Source organism: Colius striatus, chromosome Z, assembly GCF_028858725.1.
Source record: "Colius striatus isolate bColStr4 chromosome Z, bColStr4.1.hap1, whole genome shotgun sequence".
In the NCBI taxonomy this organism is placed as follows: domain Eukaryota; kingdom Metazoa; phylum Chordata; class Aves; order Coliiformes; family Coliidae; genus Colius; species Colius striatus.
The window spans coordinates 83,820,430-83,837,140 of record NC_084790.1 but is presented as its reverse complement, the minus strand read 5'-3'; the positions used below and the strand labels follow the sequence as shown (position 1 = coordinate 83,837,140).

Below are 16,711 nucleotides of genomic sequence, written 5' to 3'. Positions count from 1 at the left end.
ATAGCCAGATACAGACCTCATGATTCTGTTTATTTAAGGGAGGACACAAAGCAACAGAATCGTTCTTCCTGCAGTTCAGTGAAATGAATTTCAGCAGTGAACTAACAGCTCCTAGGCATAGGCACACTGTGCGAAATCACAAAATTGTTGAGATTGGAGAAGACCTTCAAGCTCATCAAATTCAACCATTTACCCATTACTAAAACAGCCACCACTAAACCCCAATCCTCAACCACAGCTACAGGGCTTTGAAACCCCTCCAAAATCAATTACTGTCACAGGCAAAACAAACTCAACTTGGGGAGAAAGAGGTTTAATTTATTAACCATCAATAAAAACTGATTAGAGAAATGAGAAATAAAAACTGATCCTTAAAAAAAATCCCTCAACTCCTCACTTAGTCCCAGGTTTCTACTTCCTCCAGCCTGGTGGAACAGTTCGTTACAGATCACAGAATCACAGAATGGTAGGGGTTGGAAGGGACCTTGAGAGATCATCTAGTCCAACCCTCCCTGCAGAGGTAGGTTCATCTAGATCAGGTCGCACAGGAACATGTCCTGGTGGATCTTGAAGACCTCCAAGGAAGGAGACTCCACAACCCCTCTGGGCAGCCTGTGCCAGGGGTCCCTCACCTGAACAGTGAAACAGATTTTCTTTAAGTGGAACTTTTTATGTCCCAGATGGACTTTGCCGCTGCTGCTGCTCAGGGGGAGGCCTCCTCACACTTCCCACTGCTGCACTGTGGGGTCCCTCCCACGGGACACAGTCCCTCACCAACTGCTCCAGCGTGGCTCCTTCCCACGGGCTGCAGCTCCTCACACCCTGCTCCAGCACGGGGCCTGTCACGGGGCAGCTCCTCACACCCTGCCCCAGCGTGGGTCACCCACAGGAGAACAGTCCTTCAGGGACAGGCTGCTCCAGCCCGGGGCCCTCACGGCGTCACAAGCCCTGACAGCAACCCTGCTCTGGCCTGGGCTCCTCTCTCCCCACGGGCTCCCAGGCCCTGCCAGGAGCTCGCTCCAGGGTGAGCTTCCCACGCAGTCACAGCCTCCTTCAGGCACCCACCCGCTGCGGCGTGGGCTCCTCCACGGGCTGCCCGTGGGTCTCTGCTCCTCATGGCCTCCATGGGCTGCAGGGGCACAGCTGCCTCACCATGGGCTGCAGCACAGGGCACAGGGGAATCTCTCTGCCAGGGCCTGAGCACCCTCCTCCCCTCCTTCCCCACTGACCTTGGTGTGTGTGTGATGTTTTCACAGTCTCACTCCCTGTTGCTGCTGCAGTTCAGCAACTTCTTTCCCTTCTCCAAGACGTTATTCCCAGAGGGGTTACCTCAGTCACTAACTGGCCAGGCCTGGGGCAGCTGTGGGTCCAGCTTAGACTTGCCTGGCATGAGCCCTGTGAGCTACAGGGGAAGCTTCTGGCAGCTCCTTGTTTAAAGAAGCCCTGTAGCTCCTCTGCTTCCAAACCCTGCCCCAGGCAAAACCACTTCACTGGGACAGGGCTTTCTTCTGGGGAAGAAATTGTCCTTAATCTCCAATCTAAACCTGCCCTGGTGCAACTTGAGGCTGTTTCTTCTTGTCCTGTCACTTGCAGCGCCAGAGCAGAGACTGACCTCCACTGTCATGGCCACAACCTCCTGTCAGAGAGTTGCAGAGAGTGCTCATGTCTCCCCTCAGCCTTCTCCTCTCCAGGCTGAACATCCCCAGTTCCCTCAGCTGCTCCCCAGCAGACTTGTGCTCGTTGCTTTTCTTTGAATGCACAACCCCCCCATCCTCTTTGCTGCAATAAACTGCAACCCCTCTTGAAATGAGCTGGAGAGGGCTCTGGGTGGGTGCTGGGTCCATCTGAGCAGCAGTGAGCTCCCAAAAATCCCCACTCTTGGGGGAGGAGTTAAAAAGCACCTCCTGCTTTCCACCAGAGAAAGTCCTAGGCTGTGTAACAGAAATCTGGCAAACCAGGGGCACACGCTTTCTTTCTCACCTTTGGATGTGATCTCACACAAAGCCCTTTCAAGAACCAGGAGCATCCTGCTTTCTTGTGCCCCACTTTGGTTTTGGTTTCTGTCACTCCCAGGCACAATTCAATGCCATGGTGTTTGCTGGAGTGCTTTCTCCTCTCTTTTCACCCTTTCTCTATCCATCCTTCATTTTGCCTTTAATTTTTCCACCATGACCTTTCCCTGGAGGTTCTCCTCTTCACTGCTGGTCTCCCAAGACCACCAGGCTTTTTGTTTCCACTCATATGAGACCCTCAAACCCCCTTGGCCTGTTCTTCTTCATGGGGTTTGTAAAACCCACCACCCTCCCCACTACCTAAAATCACCATCACAAATCCAGCCATGGTGTAGCAGGGCACTCTCCCGAGTTAAAAGACAGAAGCTGAAGGTCAGGCTGTTTTCTAGCAGTGAAGGCTGTTACAGACCATCCTGACTTGACTATCTCCAAGGTTTACTTGGGAGATGAGAAAATTCCTGAGCTAGTGGGCAGGGAAACACATCTCAGAGATAATGTTGTTGCTGGAAACCAGAAGTTCTTGCTAGCTCTACAGTCAATCACTTTATTCTGTACAAGTCCAGTCCCATTCTGTGAGGGTGAGAGGATTTCTGCACACTCTCCGTTGGAGTGTGTCTGAAAATCTTCCCCCTCGAGCAGGGATGGCCCTCAAGGTTACCCTCTGGAGCTGAGAGACAGAGAATCGCCCACTCTCTTTGATATGGGTGAATAACATCATTCCCCAGGAAATAAGTGTTCTCTATAAAATGAGCTACCTTGAAACTGTTAATTCAATCAGTAATAAGTAGCAGCCACAGTACTAACATGGTGTACTAAGGGTTCCTCTGACCCACTGCCTACTAAAATAGAAATCTCTTATCCTGCTTGAAACTGTATGAAATACATTTGCAGTTCCAATGTTCATATTATTCTGTAAGTATAGATTTTTGTGTTGCTGTACCCTCACAGTTTGGCATCATCACCTTGAGGGCATGGGGAAAACATGGTTGTAGTGTGGTTGTATCACCACTGGCATCCAGATGTGCTGCCAAGGCAATCATTAACCAAAGAGCAGCTGAAGATCAGAAAACAATCAATGCCCCAGACTCTCATCTAGTGGGGATCACACTATCAGAATGACTCACTCCTACCAGGAGCAAGGCATCAGGTCTTTTCATACCATCAATCTTGTTGCTCTCCATTCTGATACAGCATGACCTCTTAGGCTGGGAGACGTGGGGCTGGACTACATGATCTCTACAGGTCCCTTCCAACCCCTACCATTCTGTGATGTCCTTCTTGAGCAAACCATGGCTTCAGAACTTCTGGAAAAAGCCCTCCGTAAGCTTGAAGGAAAGTGGCTCACGTGTTTTTGAGCTGGCTGATCCCATCCTGACTTCCCACAGGCTTTTACCCAGCTCAGGTTTGCAGAGAAAGTGAAAAAACTCACATCATGTTGAAATTACTGAAGGCTCTGAGATGGGCAGAAGACGTGTGTCAGGTCTGGCAATGAGCTCATGGGTAAAGTCACCCCCAGACCTTCTCCACTGACCTTGGTGTGTTCAGCAACTGCCCAGCAACTTCTTCCCCTTCTCCAAGATGTTATTCATAGAGGGGTTACCTCAGTCACTAACCAGCCAGGCCTGGGGCAGCTGTGGGTCCAGCTTAGACTTGCCTGGCATGAGCCCTGCGAGCTACAGGGGAAGCTTCTGGCAGCTCTTTGTTTAAAGAAGCCCTGTAGCTCCTCTGCTTGCAAACCCTGGCCCAGGCAAAACCACTACACATTTATAAGTGCAAAGCTCCATTACCCCTTAAAAATGAGCATGCTTGCTAGAGGATCAGAAGCGTACCATGAAACAGTAAAAACAGCAAGGAATACATTGTTGTATTAGTGCAAATAAACAGGCAAGCAAAAGGCAATCTTCGATACAGTCCACTTCAGGTGGACTAGAGTCTTCTGAACTCTGACATGTCACCAGTCAGCTTTTGAATGCGCTTTGTGATCTCTTCATCCATGACAGCCTAGCAGGAGAGAAAAGCAAGAGGAAGCAAGGTCCATGAAACAGTTTCCTTACATTTTTGTTACACAAATATAATCAAACTTTGGCATATCATTAGCACCGATTAACCCAAGATTTGAACTGGAAAGTCTCATGACTGCAAATGGCAACAGTCTCTACAGACAACTACAGAGAAATCTCCAAATGAAGGCCTGACAAGCTCAGCTGTCTTCATACTATGCCCAAACTGATACTATATTCCTCCAAGCTCAACAGGCATTGTCCAGTGGTGACCATTCTGAAGATGAGCTTATATTTCTGAATCAAAACCAAGTGGATTATGAACCTGAGCAGTCCCATCTGAAAATGCACATATTATTCTCAAATAGCTCTCGTGTTATCACTCAATACCTTTTGCTTTATCTATAAGCAAACAGACCAGGAGCCCAAAGAAACAGAGACAGGTTTTATGCTCAAACATGGCCTAGCTCACTCAGGAAAGCTATGTATGAACTTCCCAAACACCTTTATATGAGTGTTACCCAACAACCGTGCCTGCAGATTACACAAGCACGGATGAAACGTTATGTTTTATAGGGGAAAGTCCCCACTGCAGTTACAAGGCAGCCATTAAATAAAATATGTGCCCTAGGGCCTTTTGAGGAGTTCAGGAACAGCAAGGAAGGTTGTGAGATCAATAAGCTGCACCACAGTTGAGTGAATAAACATTTTGAAGCAAACAAAATCCAAAGGGATACAGATACCTAATCCCCGCAGATACCATTATGCAAAGCTTCTGCCTTACCAGAGCAAAATTTCCCTCTAGAGATCATTAAGACTACAATCTCAGGTAGATAAATCCACAGCCAATTAATATATATAGTTTGTTTTGAAACAGCACCACCCATTTAAATGTCTGTGAAAGATAAAAAGAAAACCACCTCTTACCAGTTCTTGTTTTACTTCTTCAATCTTCACTTGTGCAAGGGAAGGATTCTAATGAGAAAAAACAGCATTAAAAACATAATCAATATTTCAGTTGGAAACACAGAGTCCCTGCATCATTGCAAGAGTCTAATGATGTGCCACAGGGAATTTCAGGATGAAATCAGTTTTGTGAACACCCTTCTCATGCAGAAGACACTGACATCAAAAGCTGACTATCAGGTCTGTTTGCTGACTATCATGTATTTTTTAATATTGGTATGATCTAGAGTGTAAAAAAAACCAAAACCCCCAATTATGAGCAATCTTCCAAACCTACCAAGTAAAGAACTGGATTTTAAACGTATCTCTGCACAAATAGAATATGCTTGCAAGGACAAACCTCTCTCTCTTCCCTCATATTTTGGAAGCAAGGCACTAGAGCTCTCCTTATCTCTAGGGAGGTGGAGGAGGGGGAACTGGAGAACCTAATCCAATTTGAATGTCCTGTTTTGCTTGAGGAAAGGAGGCAGCTGCTTCTTGGAGTAAGATGGGTTTAAAAGAGAAGCAGTCTCACCCTTGCTCTTCATCCTTTTCCTCTTGGGGGAGACAGGTAGTTGTGAGGGAGATGTGTTGAGAGGCAGGAACTCGATGGAGGGACTAAGGAGGGGAGAAGTAAGGCCCAGCAGACAGATCCCCACTTCACAATACAAGGGAGGTGATTAATCACACAGTTTCTGGGTGACTTTGGACAAGTCTGTTTCTCTGTCGTCTATACTCTAAGTACTGGAATAAATGTTTTCCACCTCTTGCACAGCAAGGTCTGAGGTTAGCTCTGTTAAAGGCTGTGAGTGTTCGGATGAGGAGGCAGCAGGGGCCATTGCCGGCAACTCAGGTGCAATACTGTAAACTCGACATTGGCAATTGTATTTAATAAACCCCAAACCCATTCAACTACTCACACTCCAGATTTTGCTACTTCTCCTCGATCAACAAAATACTTATCTGTAAAAGCAATGAAAACCTTCCAAAGGAGACAGCAAATACTTGGGTTCAGAAGCCCCAGATATCACGGGCAGCAATGTACAGATGTCATATGCGTGCCCAGGATTTCTCACGACCACTACAAAGTTGTTTACACAATTACCCTTAACTGAAAGTCTTTTGTACCCAGTGTTTCCATTTGAAAGTGATAACACCCTATTTCTATTAGGCAGTCTGATGGCAACTCCTAGTGTGCGGACCAACAGTGACAACAGCCAAAACATAAACACACACAGACAGGGGGTTTCAAAACTGCACTTTAGTCACCTAAATGAGAAACATGAATTTTCAGAGAGCTCAGTACCCAACCGTCTCAAGATAAATCAAAGAAAATGACAGAGCAGCCAGTACTCACTTCCACAAGCTCAAGTACTCACCTAGGGGACAATGTCTGCATTTGGCTATTTCTTCGTAATCGTTACAGTCTTGCTCAGAGCTCCAACCTCTGCACAATGTGCTGTGTCCACCATACTGACAGTCTGATGACATGTGCAGCCAGTATAGTGGTAAACCTCAAAAAACTTGCTATACTAAGGAATGACATTTTCTACCACATTTCTTTGTGTAAGTTCTAGTTAATTCACCTTGATACCGAGCACGTCCAGGAAGTCTGTGCCTTTTGTTAGAACAAAGTTGGTGAGCATACTTAACTTCTTGGCTTTGATTAATAAGCAGATAGCTTTCTGTTGAAGTAAAGCTTTTGGTTTACATCATTAATAGACTTGAAGGACATTTGCAGAGAATCGTTGAGGAAAAGACCCTAAAGCTCATCAAGTTGAGCCACTGTTCTCCCAGCACTGCCACAGCCACCACTAACCCGTGTCCCTCAGTCCCACAGCTACACAGCTTTGGGATCCCGCCAGGGATGGGGACTGCACCACTGCCCTGGGCAGCCTGGGACAGGGATGGACAAGCCCTTGGGGGAAGAAATTGTTCCCCATCTCCAGTCTAAACCTGCCCTGGGGCAACTTGACCCCATTTCCTCTTGTCCTGCTAGCTTGGGAGCAGAGACCAACCCACTTCCCAGACACAATCTGCTGTCAGGGAGTTGCCAAGAGCAAGAAGGTCTCCCCTCAGTCTCCTCTTTTCCAGGCTGAACAGTCCCATTCCCTCAACTGCTCTCCATCACCCTTGTGCTCCAGCCCCTTCCCGAGCTGCCTGGCTCTGGCCATGCTCCAGCCTCTCAGTGTCTCTCTGACAGTGAGGGGCCCAACACTGAACACAGCCCTCAAGCTGCAGCCTCATCAGGGCCCAGTACAGAAGACAATCACTGCCCTGGGCCTGCTGGCCACACCATTTCTGACAAAAGCCAGGATGCCCTTGGCCTTCTTGCCCACCTGGGCATGCTGCTGGCTCATGTTCAGCCAGCTGTTCACTTGTCAACTAAAACCATCTCAACAATATCCTTTACAGTCTGAAGTTCATTAAAAGTAATCTGATGGCAATTAGTATAGAATAGTGGAAAAGATAATTACAGGAGTTAAATCTTGGTAGTACTCCAGTTCTTTGTCCAGAGGCACAACCTCTGCCTGCAGTTCAGACAGTTTCTGTAAAGAAAGCAAGGCAGGTTATATTCAACAGTCTTACTTGTAGAAAATATAAATCAATGAGTCAGATCCACAGTCACTTACAGCATTTCAGAATTCAGATCTTGATGAGAGTTCTCATGAGCCTTCTTAAAACCCATGAAAAAACTAAAGATCTGCTATTCATTCAGTTGTCAGTTAAACTGAGGTGAAACTTTACACAGAGGTACCAACTATTTTTCTTTCTAGAGACATCCTCAGATCTCTTTTCTTATAGTATAACTACCTGATCTCAGTTCCCTGAACAGAAAGGGAATTTGATATGAAAACACATCAGAGGACTTCACTATCACCTCAGTGTAGGCCAGAGAGCCAAGCCCCAAGGAAGGACACACATTCCCATGCTCATGGCTTCTGTGTGAAAACAATTTGCACACACGGCAGCAAAGACTCTCCTCACATTTGTACTGCTTTGCTTATTCTGTTAACAAGGGGAAATAATCTCTCTTTGGGAGTTAAAACTTATTATCTTCCACAGTCCTTGATTCCTTTCAAACAAAGTAAAAAAAAACCACAACACAAAGTAAAAAAAAAAATCACTTTGAAGATAAAAGTTATTTGTGCTGCCCAGTTCCCTGAGGCAAAGCAAATACAGAAATGTCAGCGAGCCCAAACCATCCCAATGCTCATGTTTTAGAAGATGACAAGTCTATAAGGTTACCTATGAGTTGCTCTGTAAAATTAAAACAGAAGTCATTTTTGGATCATTCTCTTGTGAAACACTGTGTAAAGCAAACACTGCCACCCAGTGCTGGTTTGTCAGAACAACAAGCCAGGAAATCTATTTTCATTGTTCAACTTAATTACAGGCAAGGAAAACTGCAAAAGAAATGGGGAAAAACTCATTACAGTAATAGCAAAGAATAATAAAATGTGGTATGTGCAGACAGAAAAACACCACGAATACGTGTTACATGTGTACAAATGCCTCAGCACAAAGCTGGGGAAACTATACCTAGTAACTCAAGAAATGTGCTCATTCCTTTCACAAATTATCCTGATGGGTTTACAATATATTTAAATATATTACTTCAATACAAGAAGGGAAAGGGAAAACAAAAGCACTCAGTGGTTCAGAACTGGGATTCCACTTGACCTCCTCCCCTTGCTCCAAAGAGTCTGGAAGCAGGTTTATTTCACACAAACTAAAAAACAAAAATCACCTGGGTCATTCTATCAAGTAATTGCAATACAGGTAGCCATGTAACAGGTTATAGGCCACAGTATATCCTCTCTGATTAAACATAAAGAGAGCAGGCAGACCACAGGCTGACAGTTTTCTTTCAGGGGCAGGGAATTTACTCCGTGGAAATTCTTTAGTAGGCTGTATTCCATATTAGAGGCAGAAAAGAAAGAGTGAGTGAAGGAAAAAAAGGCAAGAAAGATTCTGTTGTTCCCTTTAATCAGTCCAGAAGGAAAGTTTCTGCCCAAGTCCAAAATAAGCTGATGTTTAACCCTGAAGAAGAGGTACAACTTCAGCACTTCTCATTTTCTAGGAGACAGAAACTCATCTAACATAACCCAGTTCAGAAATATCCATCTAGGGGATTTTTATTTCTGCTTCTTTTCATCATCCTTTTTTTTTTTAAGGTAACCAAGGGCAGAGCAAACTCAGTTTCCTGAAACCGTCCAAACAAGCCTGATCTGTACCATTGCAGAAACATCCATTGTGTACCCAAAGACTTACCTTTGACAGATTCATAAGTGACTCGTGTGTCAGTGACTGTTCCAACCCTGTGGCAGTAATCTTTTCCTACAAATAGGAAAGAGATTCCTCATAACTGATCACAAAATAGAACATGGAGGAGAAAGATTATACCATCTCCTTGAGTTTTAGTCTAAGCAGGTCAAGAAGAACACGGTCTGTCAACAACAGAAACGTGTATTATTTGAACCACGGCTGTAGCTGCTATATGAAAATAGTTGCTACGAAAATTTGGGGAAAGACTTGTTACTCTTGACACAAAACTACTGAGAGAAGAGCACACGGCAAGGCTGGGAAGAGGCTTCTCAGTAAAATGTCACCAACTCTAAGACAACACTTTCCATCTCACATTTGTCAAGGTATCACACAGCATCCAGGTCTTAAATAAAGCATTCACATGACCTTCATCATGTAGCAAAGTCAAAGGAGAAGCCAGTACATCTTCTGCCTTCTGTTTTTAATCACTGATTATTTTTAAACGGCTATATTCAGAATTTTAACACACAATTTACCTCAGTGAATCAGCTGCCCTGCTTGTAGGTGTGTACACTTAAATGACAGTACCTCATGTAACTGCAAGGTAGTCTGAGCTACTACAGTTCCCTGTGAAAGAAGAGAAACTGTCCTTGCATTTGTCATACTATGTCCTGAAGAGAGGCTGTGAATATCGTAAGAGCAACTGAAGTGCAGTGACACACTGTCCTGCATCCTGGTTTCTGCTGGGATAGGGCTCATTTTCACCCTGGTGTCTGCTACAGGGCTATGCTTTGGATTTAGTGTGAGAAGAAGTGTTGATAATGATTATGTACTTTTATCACTATGAAATATATTTCATTTTAATTAGGAAACTGTTCTTATCCCAACCCACAAGTTATACTTGTTTTTTGTCCTGATTCTCTTCCCCACCCCACAGGGGTGAGGGGCAGTGAGTGAATGGCTCCACAGTGCTCAGCTGTTGGCTGGGCTTAAACCACGACACCCCCTTAGCCCAAGAGTCCTCACAGCCCTGCAGTTTAGGAACCTCCAGGGATGTCGTTAACTAGAATTTTTGGTCCAGCCAACCATGAGTGTGCCATCTCATCACATCTTGTTAGAGAATTCCTTCCATTTACCTCAACAGACCTGATCTTCATTTTCAGTTCCTCACATTTATGTTTCAGGAATTCCATATTGTGGAGAAGTCTGTTCATTTTTTCCCTTCTTATTTGCAATTTTCCCTGTGTTTCTTTAATATCGCTTAAAAAAAGCACAGAAAGAAACTAATTTTTACAGTTAAAGAGATACTAGTATACAAATACTGCTTAATTATCTATGCAAAAGCTAAACTCTGTAATATAACCAACACAAGAAAGGAGAAAAACTTGTGTTTCCCTATGAGATTTCCCAGTGGAAACACCCACAGCTGTTAGTTATATCTAGAGTCCCAAAGGCCAGGGAAGGGGGAGATAAAAAAAAAAAAGGAGGCCATTTGCCTAAAAGCAAAGTCACAGCCTTCTGCACAATTCCGTGTCATACAAGTTAAAATTAAGATCATAGAGAGGGGCTGTGGCAAACCTGCACAACACACACAGGTGTGGGAGCTTTAGCACCACAATTACGACTTAAAAACAAACAGAAACTAATCAAGACTGGAAGGGGGCTGTGGAGATCATCTGTGCCAAGCACCAGTCAAGACCAGGGTTGATCCTGCTGTGCTTCACAATGCCCTTCAGATCATATCCTCTAGGGAATGGACTTAAAAGAAACAAATTTTATTGATGTCATTTACAGGTCTCTCATACATGGGTTAAAGGAAATTTTTACACGGGAATGGTTTTTGTTTTGCCTGGTTCCATACTCTGACTTCAGAGCCCACACTAAATGTGGCAACAAAAATCAGGTCTGCCTTCAACCACAGAGGCTACTGGTGGAAGATGCCAGCCCATATCTGAAAACTGCTTGCAGACCATTTTTGGTTTAAAAGAATGGGTTTGATGGTATTCCAAGCCTCTGTTGCTTACTGAATGTATGCATAGCACATGGATTTTCACACATACTTCCAAATATTGTGAATTAGGGATGTATCAAACCCCTGAAAATTCTGTTATCCTCATTAGTTATCACAACCAAAGTTCCACATTGCAGGGATCCACATCTTCCTTGTTTACACCTTCCTCTTTTCTCAACAATTACTCACTCCTTTAACTGCTGTTCCAGAGCCAACATTGAAGTTAGGTTTTTGTTAATGTCTCTCAATTTCAATTTCTTTTTTCTGTTTTTCAACTGTGTTGCATACTGCAGTGAAGTCATCTCACAGATGGCAGCGAAGAAGCTGGTGAAGAAGAGAGATTCAGTGGGAATGCTGAGGAGTCAACTCTTCTGAAATTCAGAATTATTATCATTATTTGCTCCACACTTCCCACAAATTATTTTTCGTTCTCATGATACTTCAGGTAACTGCCAGCTATTTCAGAGGAGGAAAGTAAAATGAGTCACTAAAGGTATTTACCTTCTTTAACTAACAAATATTTCATCTGGAAGGGTAAACATGACAGCAATGTTTGTAGGAGGAAGTGAACAAGACCTGGCACTCCAGTGTGAATATCTCTGGGTTTGAAATCATCAGATGCTCCACTCTGGCCTTGCCAAGTTGCCTTTGAGAGACTGTATTGAGTCCTTGAAAATGCACACCCCCGAGATATACCCACCAGTCTTTCCCCATACGGTTCAAAGATTCCTTTTCCTTGCAGCTCAGAAGAACTGGAAGATCCAAGCTCCTGAACACTAGACAAAAAATGCATTTTAACATTTTGTCCCTTCTTTACTGCCAGTGTTATGGAACAAAGCCAGGCTAAGGTGAGGGGCCCAGGAAGAGCAGACTAAGAGTGGCCATTTCTCTGTGTCTGAGCTAAGAAAATCTCCTTACATTAACTGAGGCCAGATATAAAAGGGAAGAATGAGGACCTGGGACAAAAATCAGTTACAGATCCCTGCTCCTTGCCTAAGCGGTGTGAAACCTGCTCTAGCTTGTGCTACCTGGCACGACAGTCTGGAGTGGAAGCATCCTGCAGCCTCTCACAAAAAAACAGGGGCAAAAGAGGGATTTAGATGTGGCCAAGACACCACTCAGGCTTCAGAGACTTCCTTTGGTGGGATAATCAGGAGTTAGAGCTTTGTGCTCAGTTCTTCAGCTGCCTAAGGGATGCAAAAGAAGCTAGACAAGTAAGATTGCTGGTGTGAAAGTCAAATTTGAAAGTGCTGAACTGAAAAACCCAAGGCAAACAGCAGAAACCACCACCCTTGATGCACAGTACAAAGAATTACCAGGCAAGAGAAGTGTCTTTTGTTTCAAGCGTCATTGCGGTGTTTACCAGAAACATGAGGCAGTTGGTGCCTTCACTGGACAGACTGGACAGGAAAAGATCCAAGCTTTCTTTGAGAAGGTCCTCTAGAGAGTTAGCTGGAAAACAAATGGCCCAAAGCTGTAGTATTTTAAATGTTATTGTTCTCTTAAAGTCTAGATGGGACTATTTCCACACACATGTTAAAAATGTGTTACTGTCCTCTGAATCATTCATTTGCTCCACCCCCCTCCCCCTTATCAAACACTCACTCTAAACAGCATAACTTCATTGCCTCACTGTTGTTTCAGGTTCCTCAAGTGCTTTGCTTAACACTGGATTAGCATCAGCTCAGATTCTTAAATCACCTGCAGGGTTGCTTCCCTGTCTACCCTGCCAATATTTGAATGCCATGCTGCTCAGCCCAGAAGGCTAGGAGGTTTTAGCAATTGATCTGCTTGCCTGCATTCACAGCCTGTTCAGGATGACTTAAAAAATTGCCCTTGAACAACCTGACCTCACCATAAATTCTCCAGAAAGGCATGGGATGCATTACAGTAAAAGCTGTACCAGAAAAAAGCCCAGTTTGTCTCCATTTTATACAGATTTTATGCACATGTTTATATGGATATATGTTTGTCTCTAAGATTTTAACAAAGACAATCTTCAGGGTCACTAAGGAAAACCAACTTTAATGGAACTGAGAACTGGAGCTTCAAACTCACCTTCCTCTTGATATTCTGTTGCCTGCTTATTCATGTTCTCTATCAGCAGTGAAACATCCTTGTCTCTTTCTTCATTGTACTCTGCAAATTTATACAGGACATCAACTGCCCTTGCACTCTTTTCATACTCTGGAACAGGCTGATCCTTATACATTTTCTCTAGCCATGAAGTAACCTGTCAGAGAAGGGGACAAAACCCGAAAAGAGTAAACAGTCAAGTGAAATGACAACAAACGTGAAAAGCTGATAAATGTGAGAAATGTAAAGTGCTGCCAGCTCAGCATTCCTGAAGAATATTTTTATTCACATGACCTGTTTCCCGTGGGCACACAAATAAGCCAAGAGACGTGAAATGGGTATTTGGGCAGCTGGCAAGAAGTATATTATAGCAGTGTGAGATAAAACTGCCCAAACCATGACCATTGGGAACAGTCTCTCCGGGCTAAGGCAGTAGAAGGGGTTACTACAGCTTGCAGGCACAAGCCCGAAGAGCAGTTTTTACTACTGAAGTCAGAAACAGGATCAACATAGTGCTCTCAGGTGGTATGGAAAGATTAGTTTATGACTGAAAATAACTGAAAGCATGAAAGTTGAACACTGAGGTACCAAATTTTTGCCTAAGACTAAGCAATCAGATGGAAAAGAATCCGACCTTTTAACTTAAAAAGACATTTCTTTCTGTTGTGTCTTCCTTTATGCAAACCACCACACCAGCATCTCTGCTACATACCCTGCACACAGCAACATCACCCTCACCTGTCCTGCAGAGAAAACCATAAAGAATCAAACAACACTAATGACATGTAGATTAAAACTCTAATTATAGAATCACTTACTTGGAATACATCTTTAAAGCTCATCAAGTCCAACCATTCCCCCATGGCCACCACTAACCCATGTCCCTCAGCTCCACAGCTACAAGGCTTTGGGATCCCTCCAGGGACGGGGACTGCACCACTGCCCTGAGCAGCTTGGGATGGGGCTGGACAGCCCTTGGGGGAATTAATTGTTCTCCATCTCCAATCTAAACCTCCCCATCATACTGCAAGACAGCCAAGTTGGCAAAAAGCCGATGGACTACATCTTTCTGCCACTCTCTCCAGAGAGAAAGACTTGACATGCAAGGATTTCAGACAAGATGATCTTCACAACCTACACTCTGAAACCAGCTTAAAGGCCAGCGAGCTCATTATGTAGCAGAGGATGAATGAGGTAAAATACAGACTTCGCTGCCGCAAAACCCACCCAGCGACCACGTCCTGCCCGTCTCCCAACGCTTACAAGGCTAAGCAAAGGACAAGGCGCCGCTTCTAGCCGCGCAGGCCCGAGAGACAGGGAAACATAGCGACAAGCCGTCAGCGCCTCGTGTGGAAACAGACGCTCTCGGGAGAACGGGACGAGGGCTCCGATCCATTACCCGCCCCGGGAGGGAGGAGTACGGCTCCTGCCCCGCCGACAGCCCCTGAGCCGGCGGGGAGAAGCCCCGCGCAAATGAACGGCAGCCGGGCCGGGCCTAAGGCGTCCCTCAGAACAGGATCCTGTTCGCCAGCCCGGCCGGACAGACCCCGGCCGGACAGACCCCGGCCGGACAGACCCCGGCCGGACAGACCCCGGCCGGACAGACCCCGGCCGGACAGACCCCGGCCCCGGCCCCAGCCCCGCCATTACCCGCTGCAGCTTCTCCTCCATGGCGGCCAGCACGGTCTCGAGCTTCCCGCCAACGGCCCTGCCTCCCCCGCGCGCCGCCGCGGGGCCTGACGGGAGTTGGAGTCCTGCGGGGGAGCGGGGCTGAGACAACCCCCGGCGGGCACCGCCCCGCGCCGCCGAAAGTCATCGCTGAAAGAAACGGCGCAGCTCACTGCTCGCGGTGACGGCTTTTAGCAAGGTGGGTTTAAATGCCCATTTGAAAGAATTTCTCCCCCCCCCCATACTCAATACTTAACAGAATCACAGAATGGTGGGGTTTGGATGGGATCTCCAGAGCTCATCCAACCCAACCCCCTGCTTAAGCAGGTTCCCCTTGAACAGGAGGCACAGGAACGTGTCCAGGTGGGTTTGGAAACTTCCCGAAAAGGAGCTTCCACACCCTCCCTGGGCAGCCTGGGCCAGGGCTCCCTCACCTCAGCACCAAAAAAGTTTCTCCCATCTCCTATAACATCCTCATCAGAAAGCTCAGGCAGTGTGGCTTGGATGAGTGCACAGTGAGGTGGATCGAGAGCTGGCTGAATGACAGAGCCCAGAGGGTGGTGATCGATGGCACAGAATCGAGTTGGAGGCCTGTGGCCAGTGGAGTTCCACAGGGATGGGTTCTGGGGCCAGTCTTGCTCAACATCTTCATCAATGACCTGGATGAGGGGGCAGAGTGTAACCTCAGCAAGTTCCCTGCTGGCACCAAACTGGGAGGACCGGCTGATTCCCCAGAAGGCTGTGCTGCCATTCAGCGGGATCTCCACCGGCTGGAGAGTTGGGCAGAGAGGAACCTCATGAGGTTCAACAAGGGCAAGTGCAGAGTCCTGCATCTGGGAAGGAACAACCCCATGCACCAGTACAGGCTGGGGGTGACCTGCTGCAGAGCAGCTCTGCAGAGAGAGACCTAGGAGTGCTGGTTGATAACTAACCTGCCAAAGCAGTTTCCCTTCAATCAGGGGGCACAGGAACGTGTATAGGTGGGTTTTGAGAGCTTCCTGAGGAGACCCCACACTCTCTCTGGGCAGCCCATGCCAGAGCTTCCTCGCTCTTACAGTGAACATGTTTTTCCTTAAGTGGAAGTTTTTGTGTTCCAGTTTTTGTCTGTTACCCCTTGTCCTGTCACTGGTTGCCAAGTGTGCTGTCCCCACTGGACAGGTGGATCTCAACATGGGAGACCCCTGTGCACCATTAGCACAACTACCTCTTACAGTGAGACACTCCTCAACTCATGATGCTGCTGTTGTCACCTCTTATGTTGAGGCAGCTTTTAGGTTTCCATATTATCAGCAGACAAGCTAAAAAAACCACTTAAAACTCCTCCAGTAAAAAAAACCCAACCAAGCAACACGGAACAGCGTGTTGCGACCCTCCCCACCCACTTCAAAAGCTCTGGAGAGATGCCAGCGCTCCTTTGTCATGCTTTTCATCTGCCACCACCAACAGCGCCCAGAAAAACGGGGGCACCCCTCAAGCACCCGCTCCCCCACCGCACCGGCAGCGCCAGCTCCCAGCCGCCACCGAGCCCTCACCGCCCTCCGCCGCCTCACGCCCTCCGCCCCTTCCGCCCGCCGAGGGCCGTCTCAAGGGCACCTGCAGCTACCATCTGTTTTCACGAGGGGCCGCCTCCATGTTATTTTCGCGGTGAATACGGGTGTCTGTCTGTGCCCCTGCGCAGACGCGGGGCACGGGGCGAAGCGCCCTCGAGCCACGGGGCCGCCGGCCAAAGA

At 46.5% G+C, this 16,711-nt stretch overlaps 1 protein-coding gene across 3 annotated transcripts; it reads right to left on the bottom strand.

Annotated features, from left to right (window-relative positions):
* Positions 1-3,851: 3,851 nt before the first annotated feature.
* On the bottom strand, positions 3,852-16,707 carry HAUS1 (HAUS augmin like complex subunit 1). 3 transcript variants are annotated; one of them, XM_062018162.1, is made up of 9 exons: positions 16,514-16,707; positions 13,296-13,470; positions 12,554-12,689; positions 11,427-11,561; positions 10,363-10,486; positions 9,233-9,298; positions 7,435-7,506; positions 4,940-4,987; positions 3,852-4,013 (listed from the first exon to the last, which is right to left on the bottom strand). In XM_062018162.1, exons 2-9 carry the CDS (start codon positions 13,447-13,449, stop codon positions 3,939-3,941), a joined length of 810 nt encoding a protein of 269 aa, XP_061874146.1. In that variant the 5' UTR covers positions 13,450-13,470; positions 16,514-16,707; the 3' UTR covers positions 3,852-3,938. The 3 variants fall into 3 exon arrangements, with proteins under 3 accessions (XP_061874146.1, XP_061874147.1, XP_061874145.1); XM_062018163.1 differs by having other exon boundaries at positions 16,575-16,707; XM_062018161.1 differs by lacking the exon at positions 16,514-16,707 and adding an exon at positions 14,964-15,020.
* Positions 16,708-16,711: the final 4 nt, after the last annotated feature.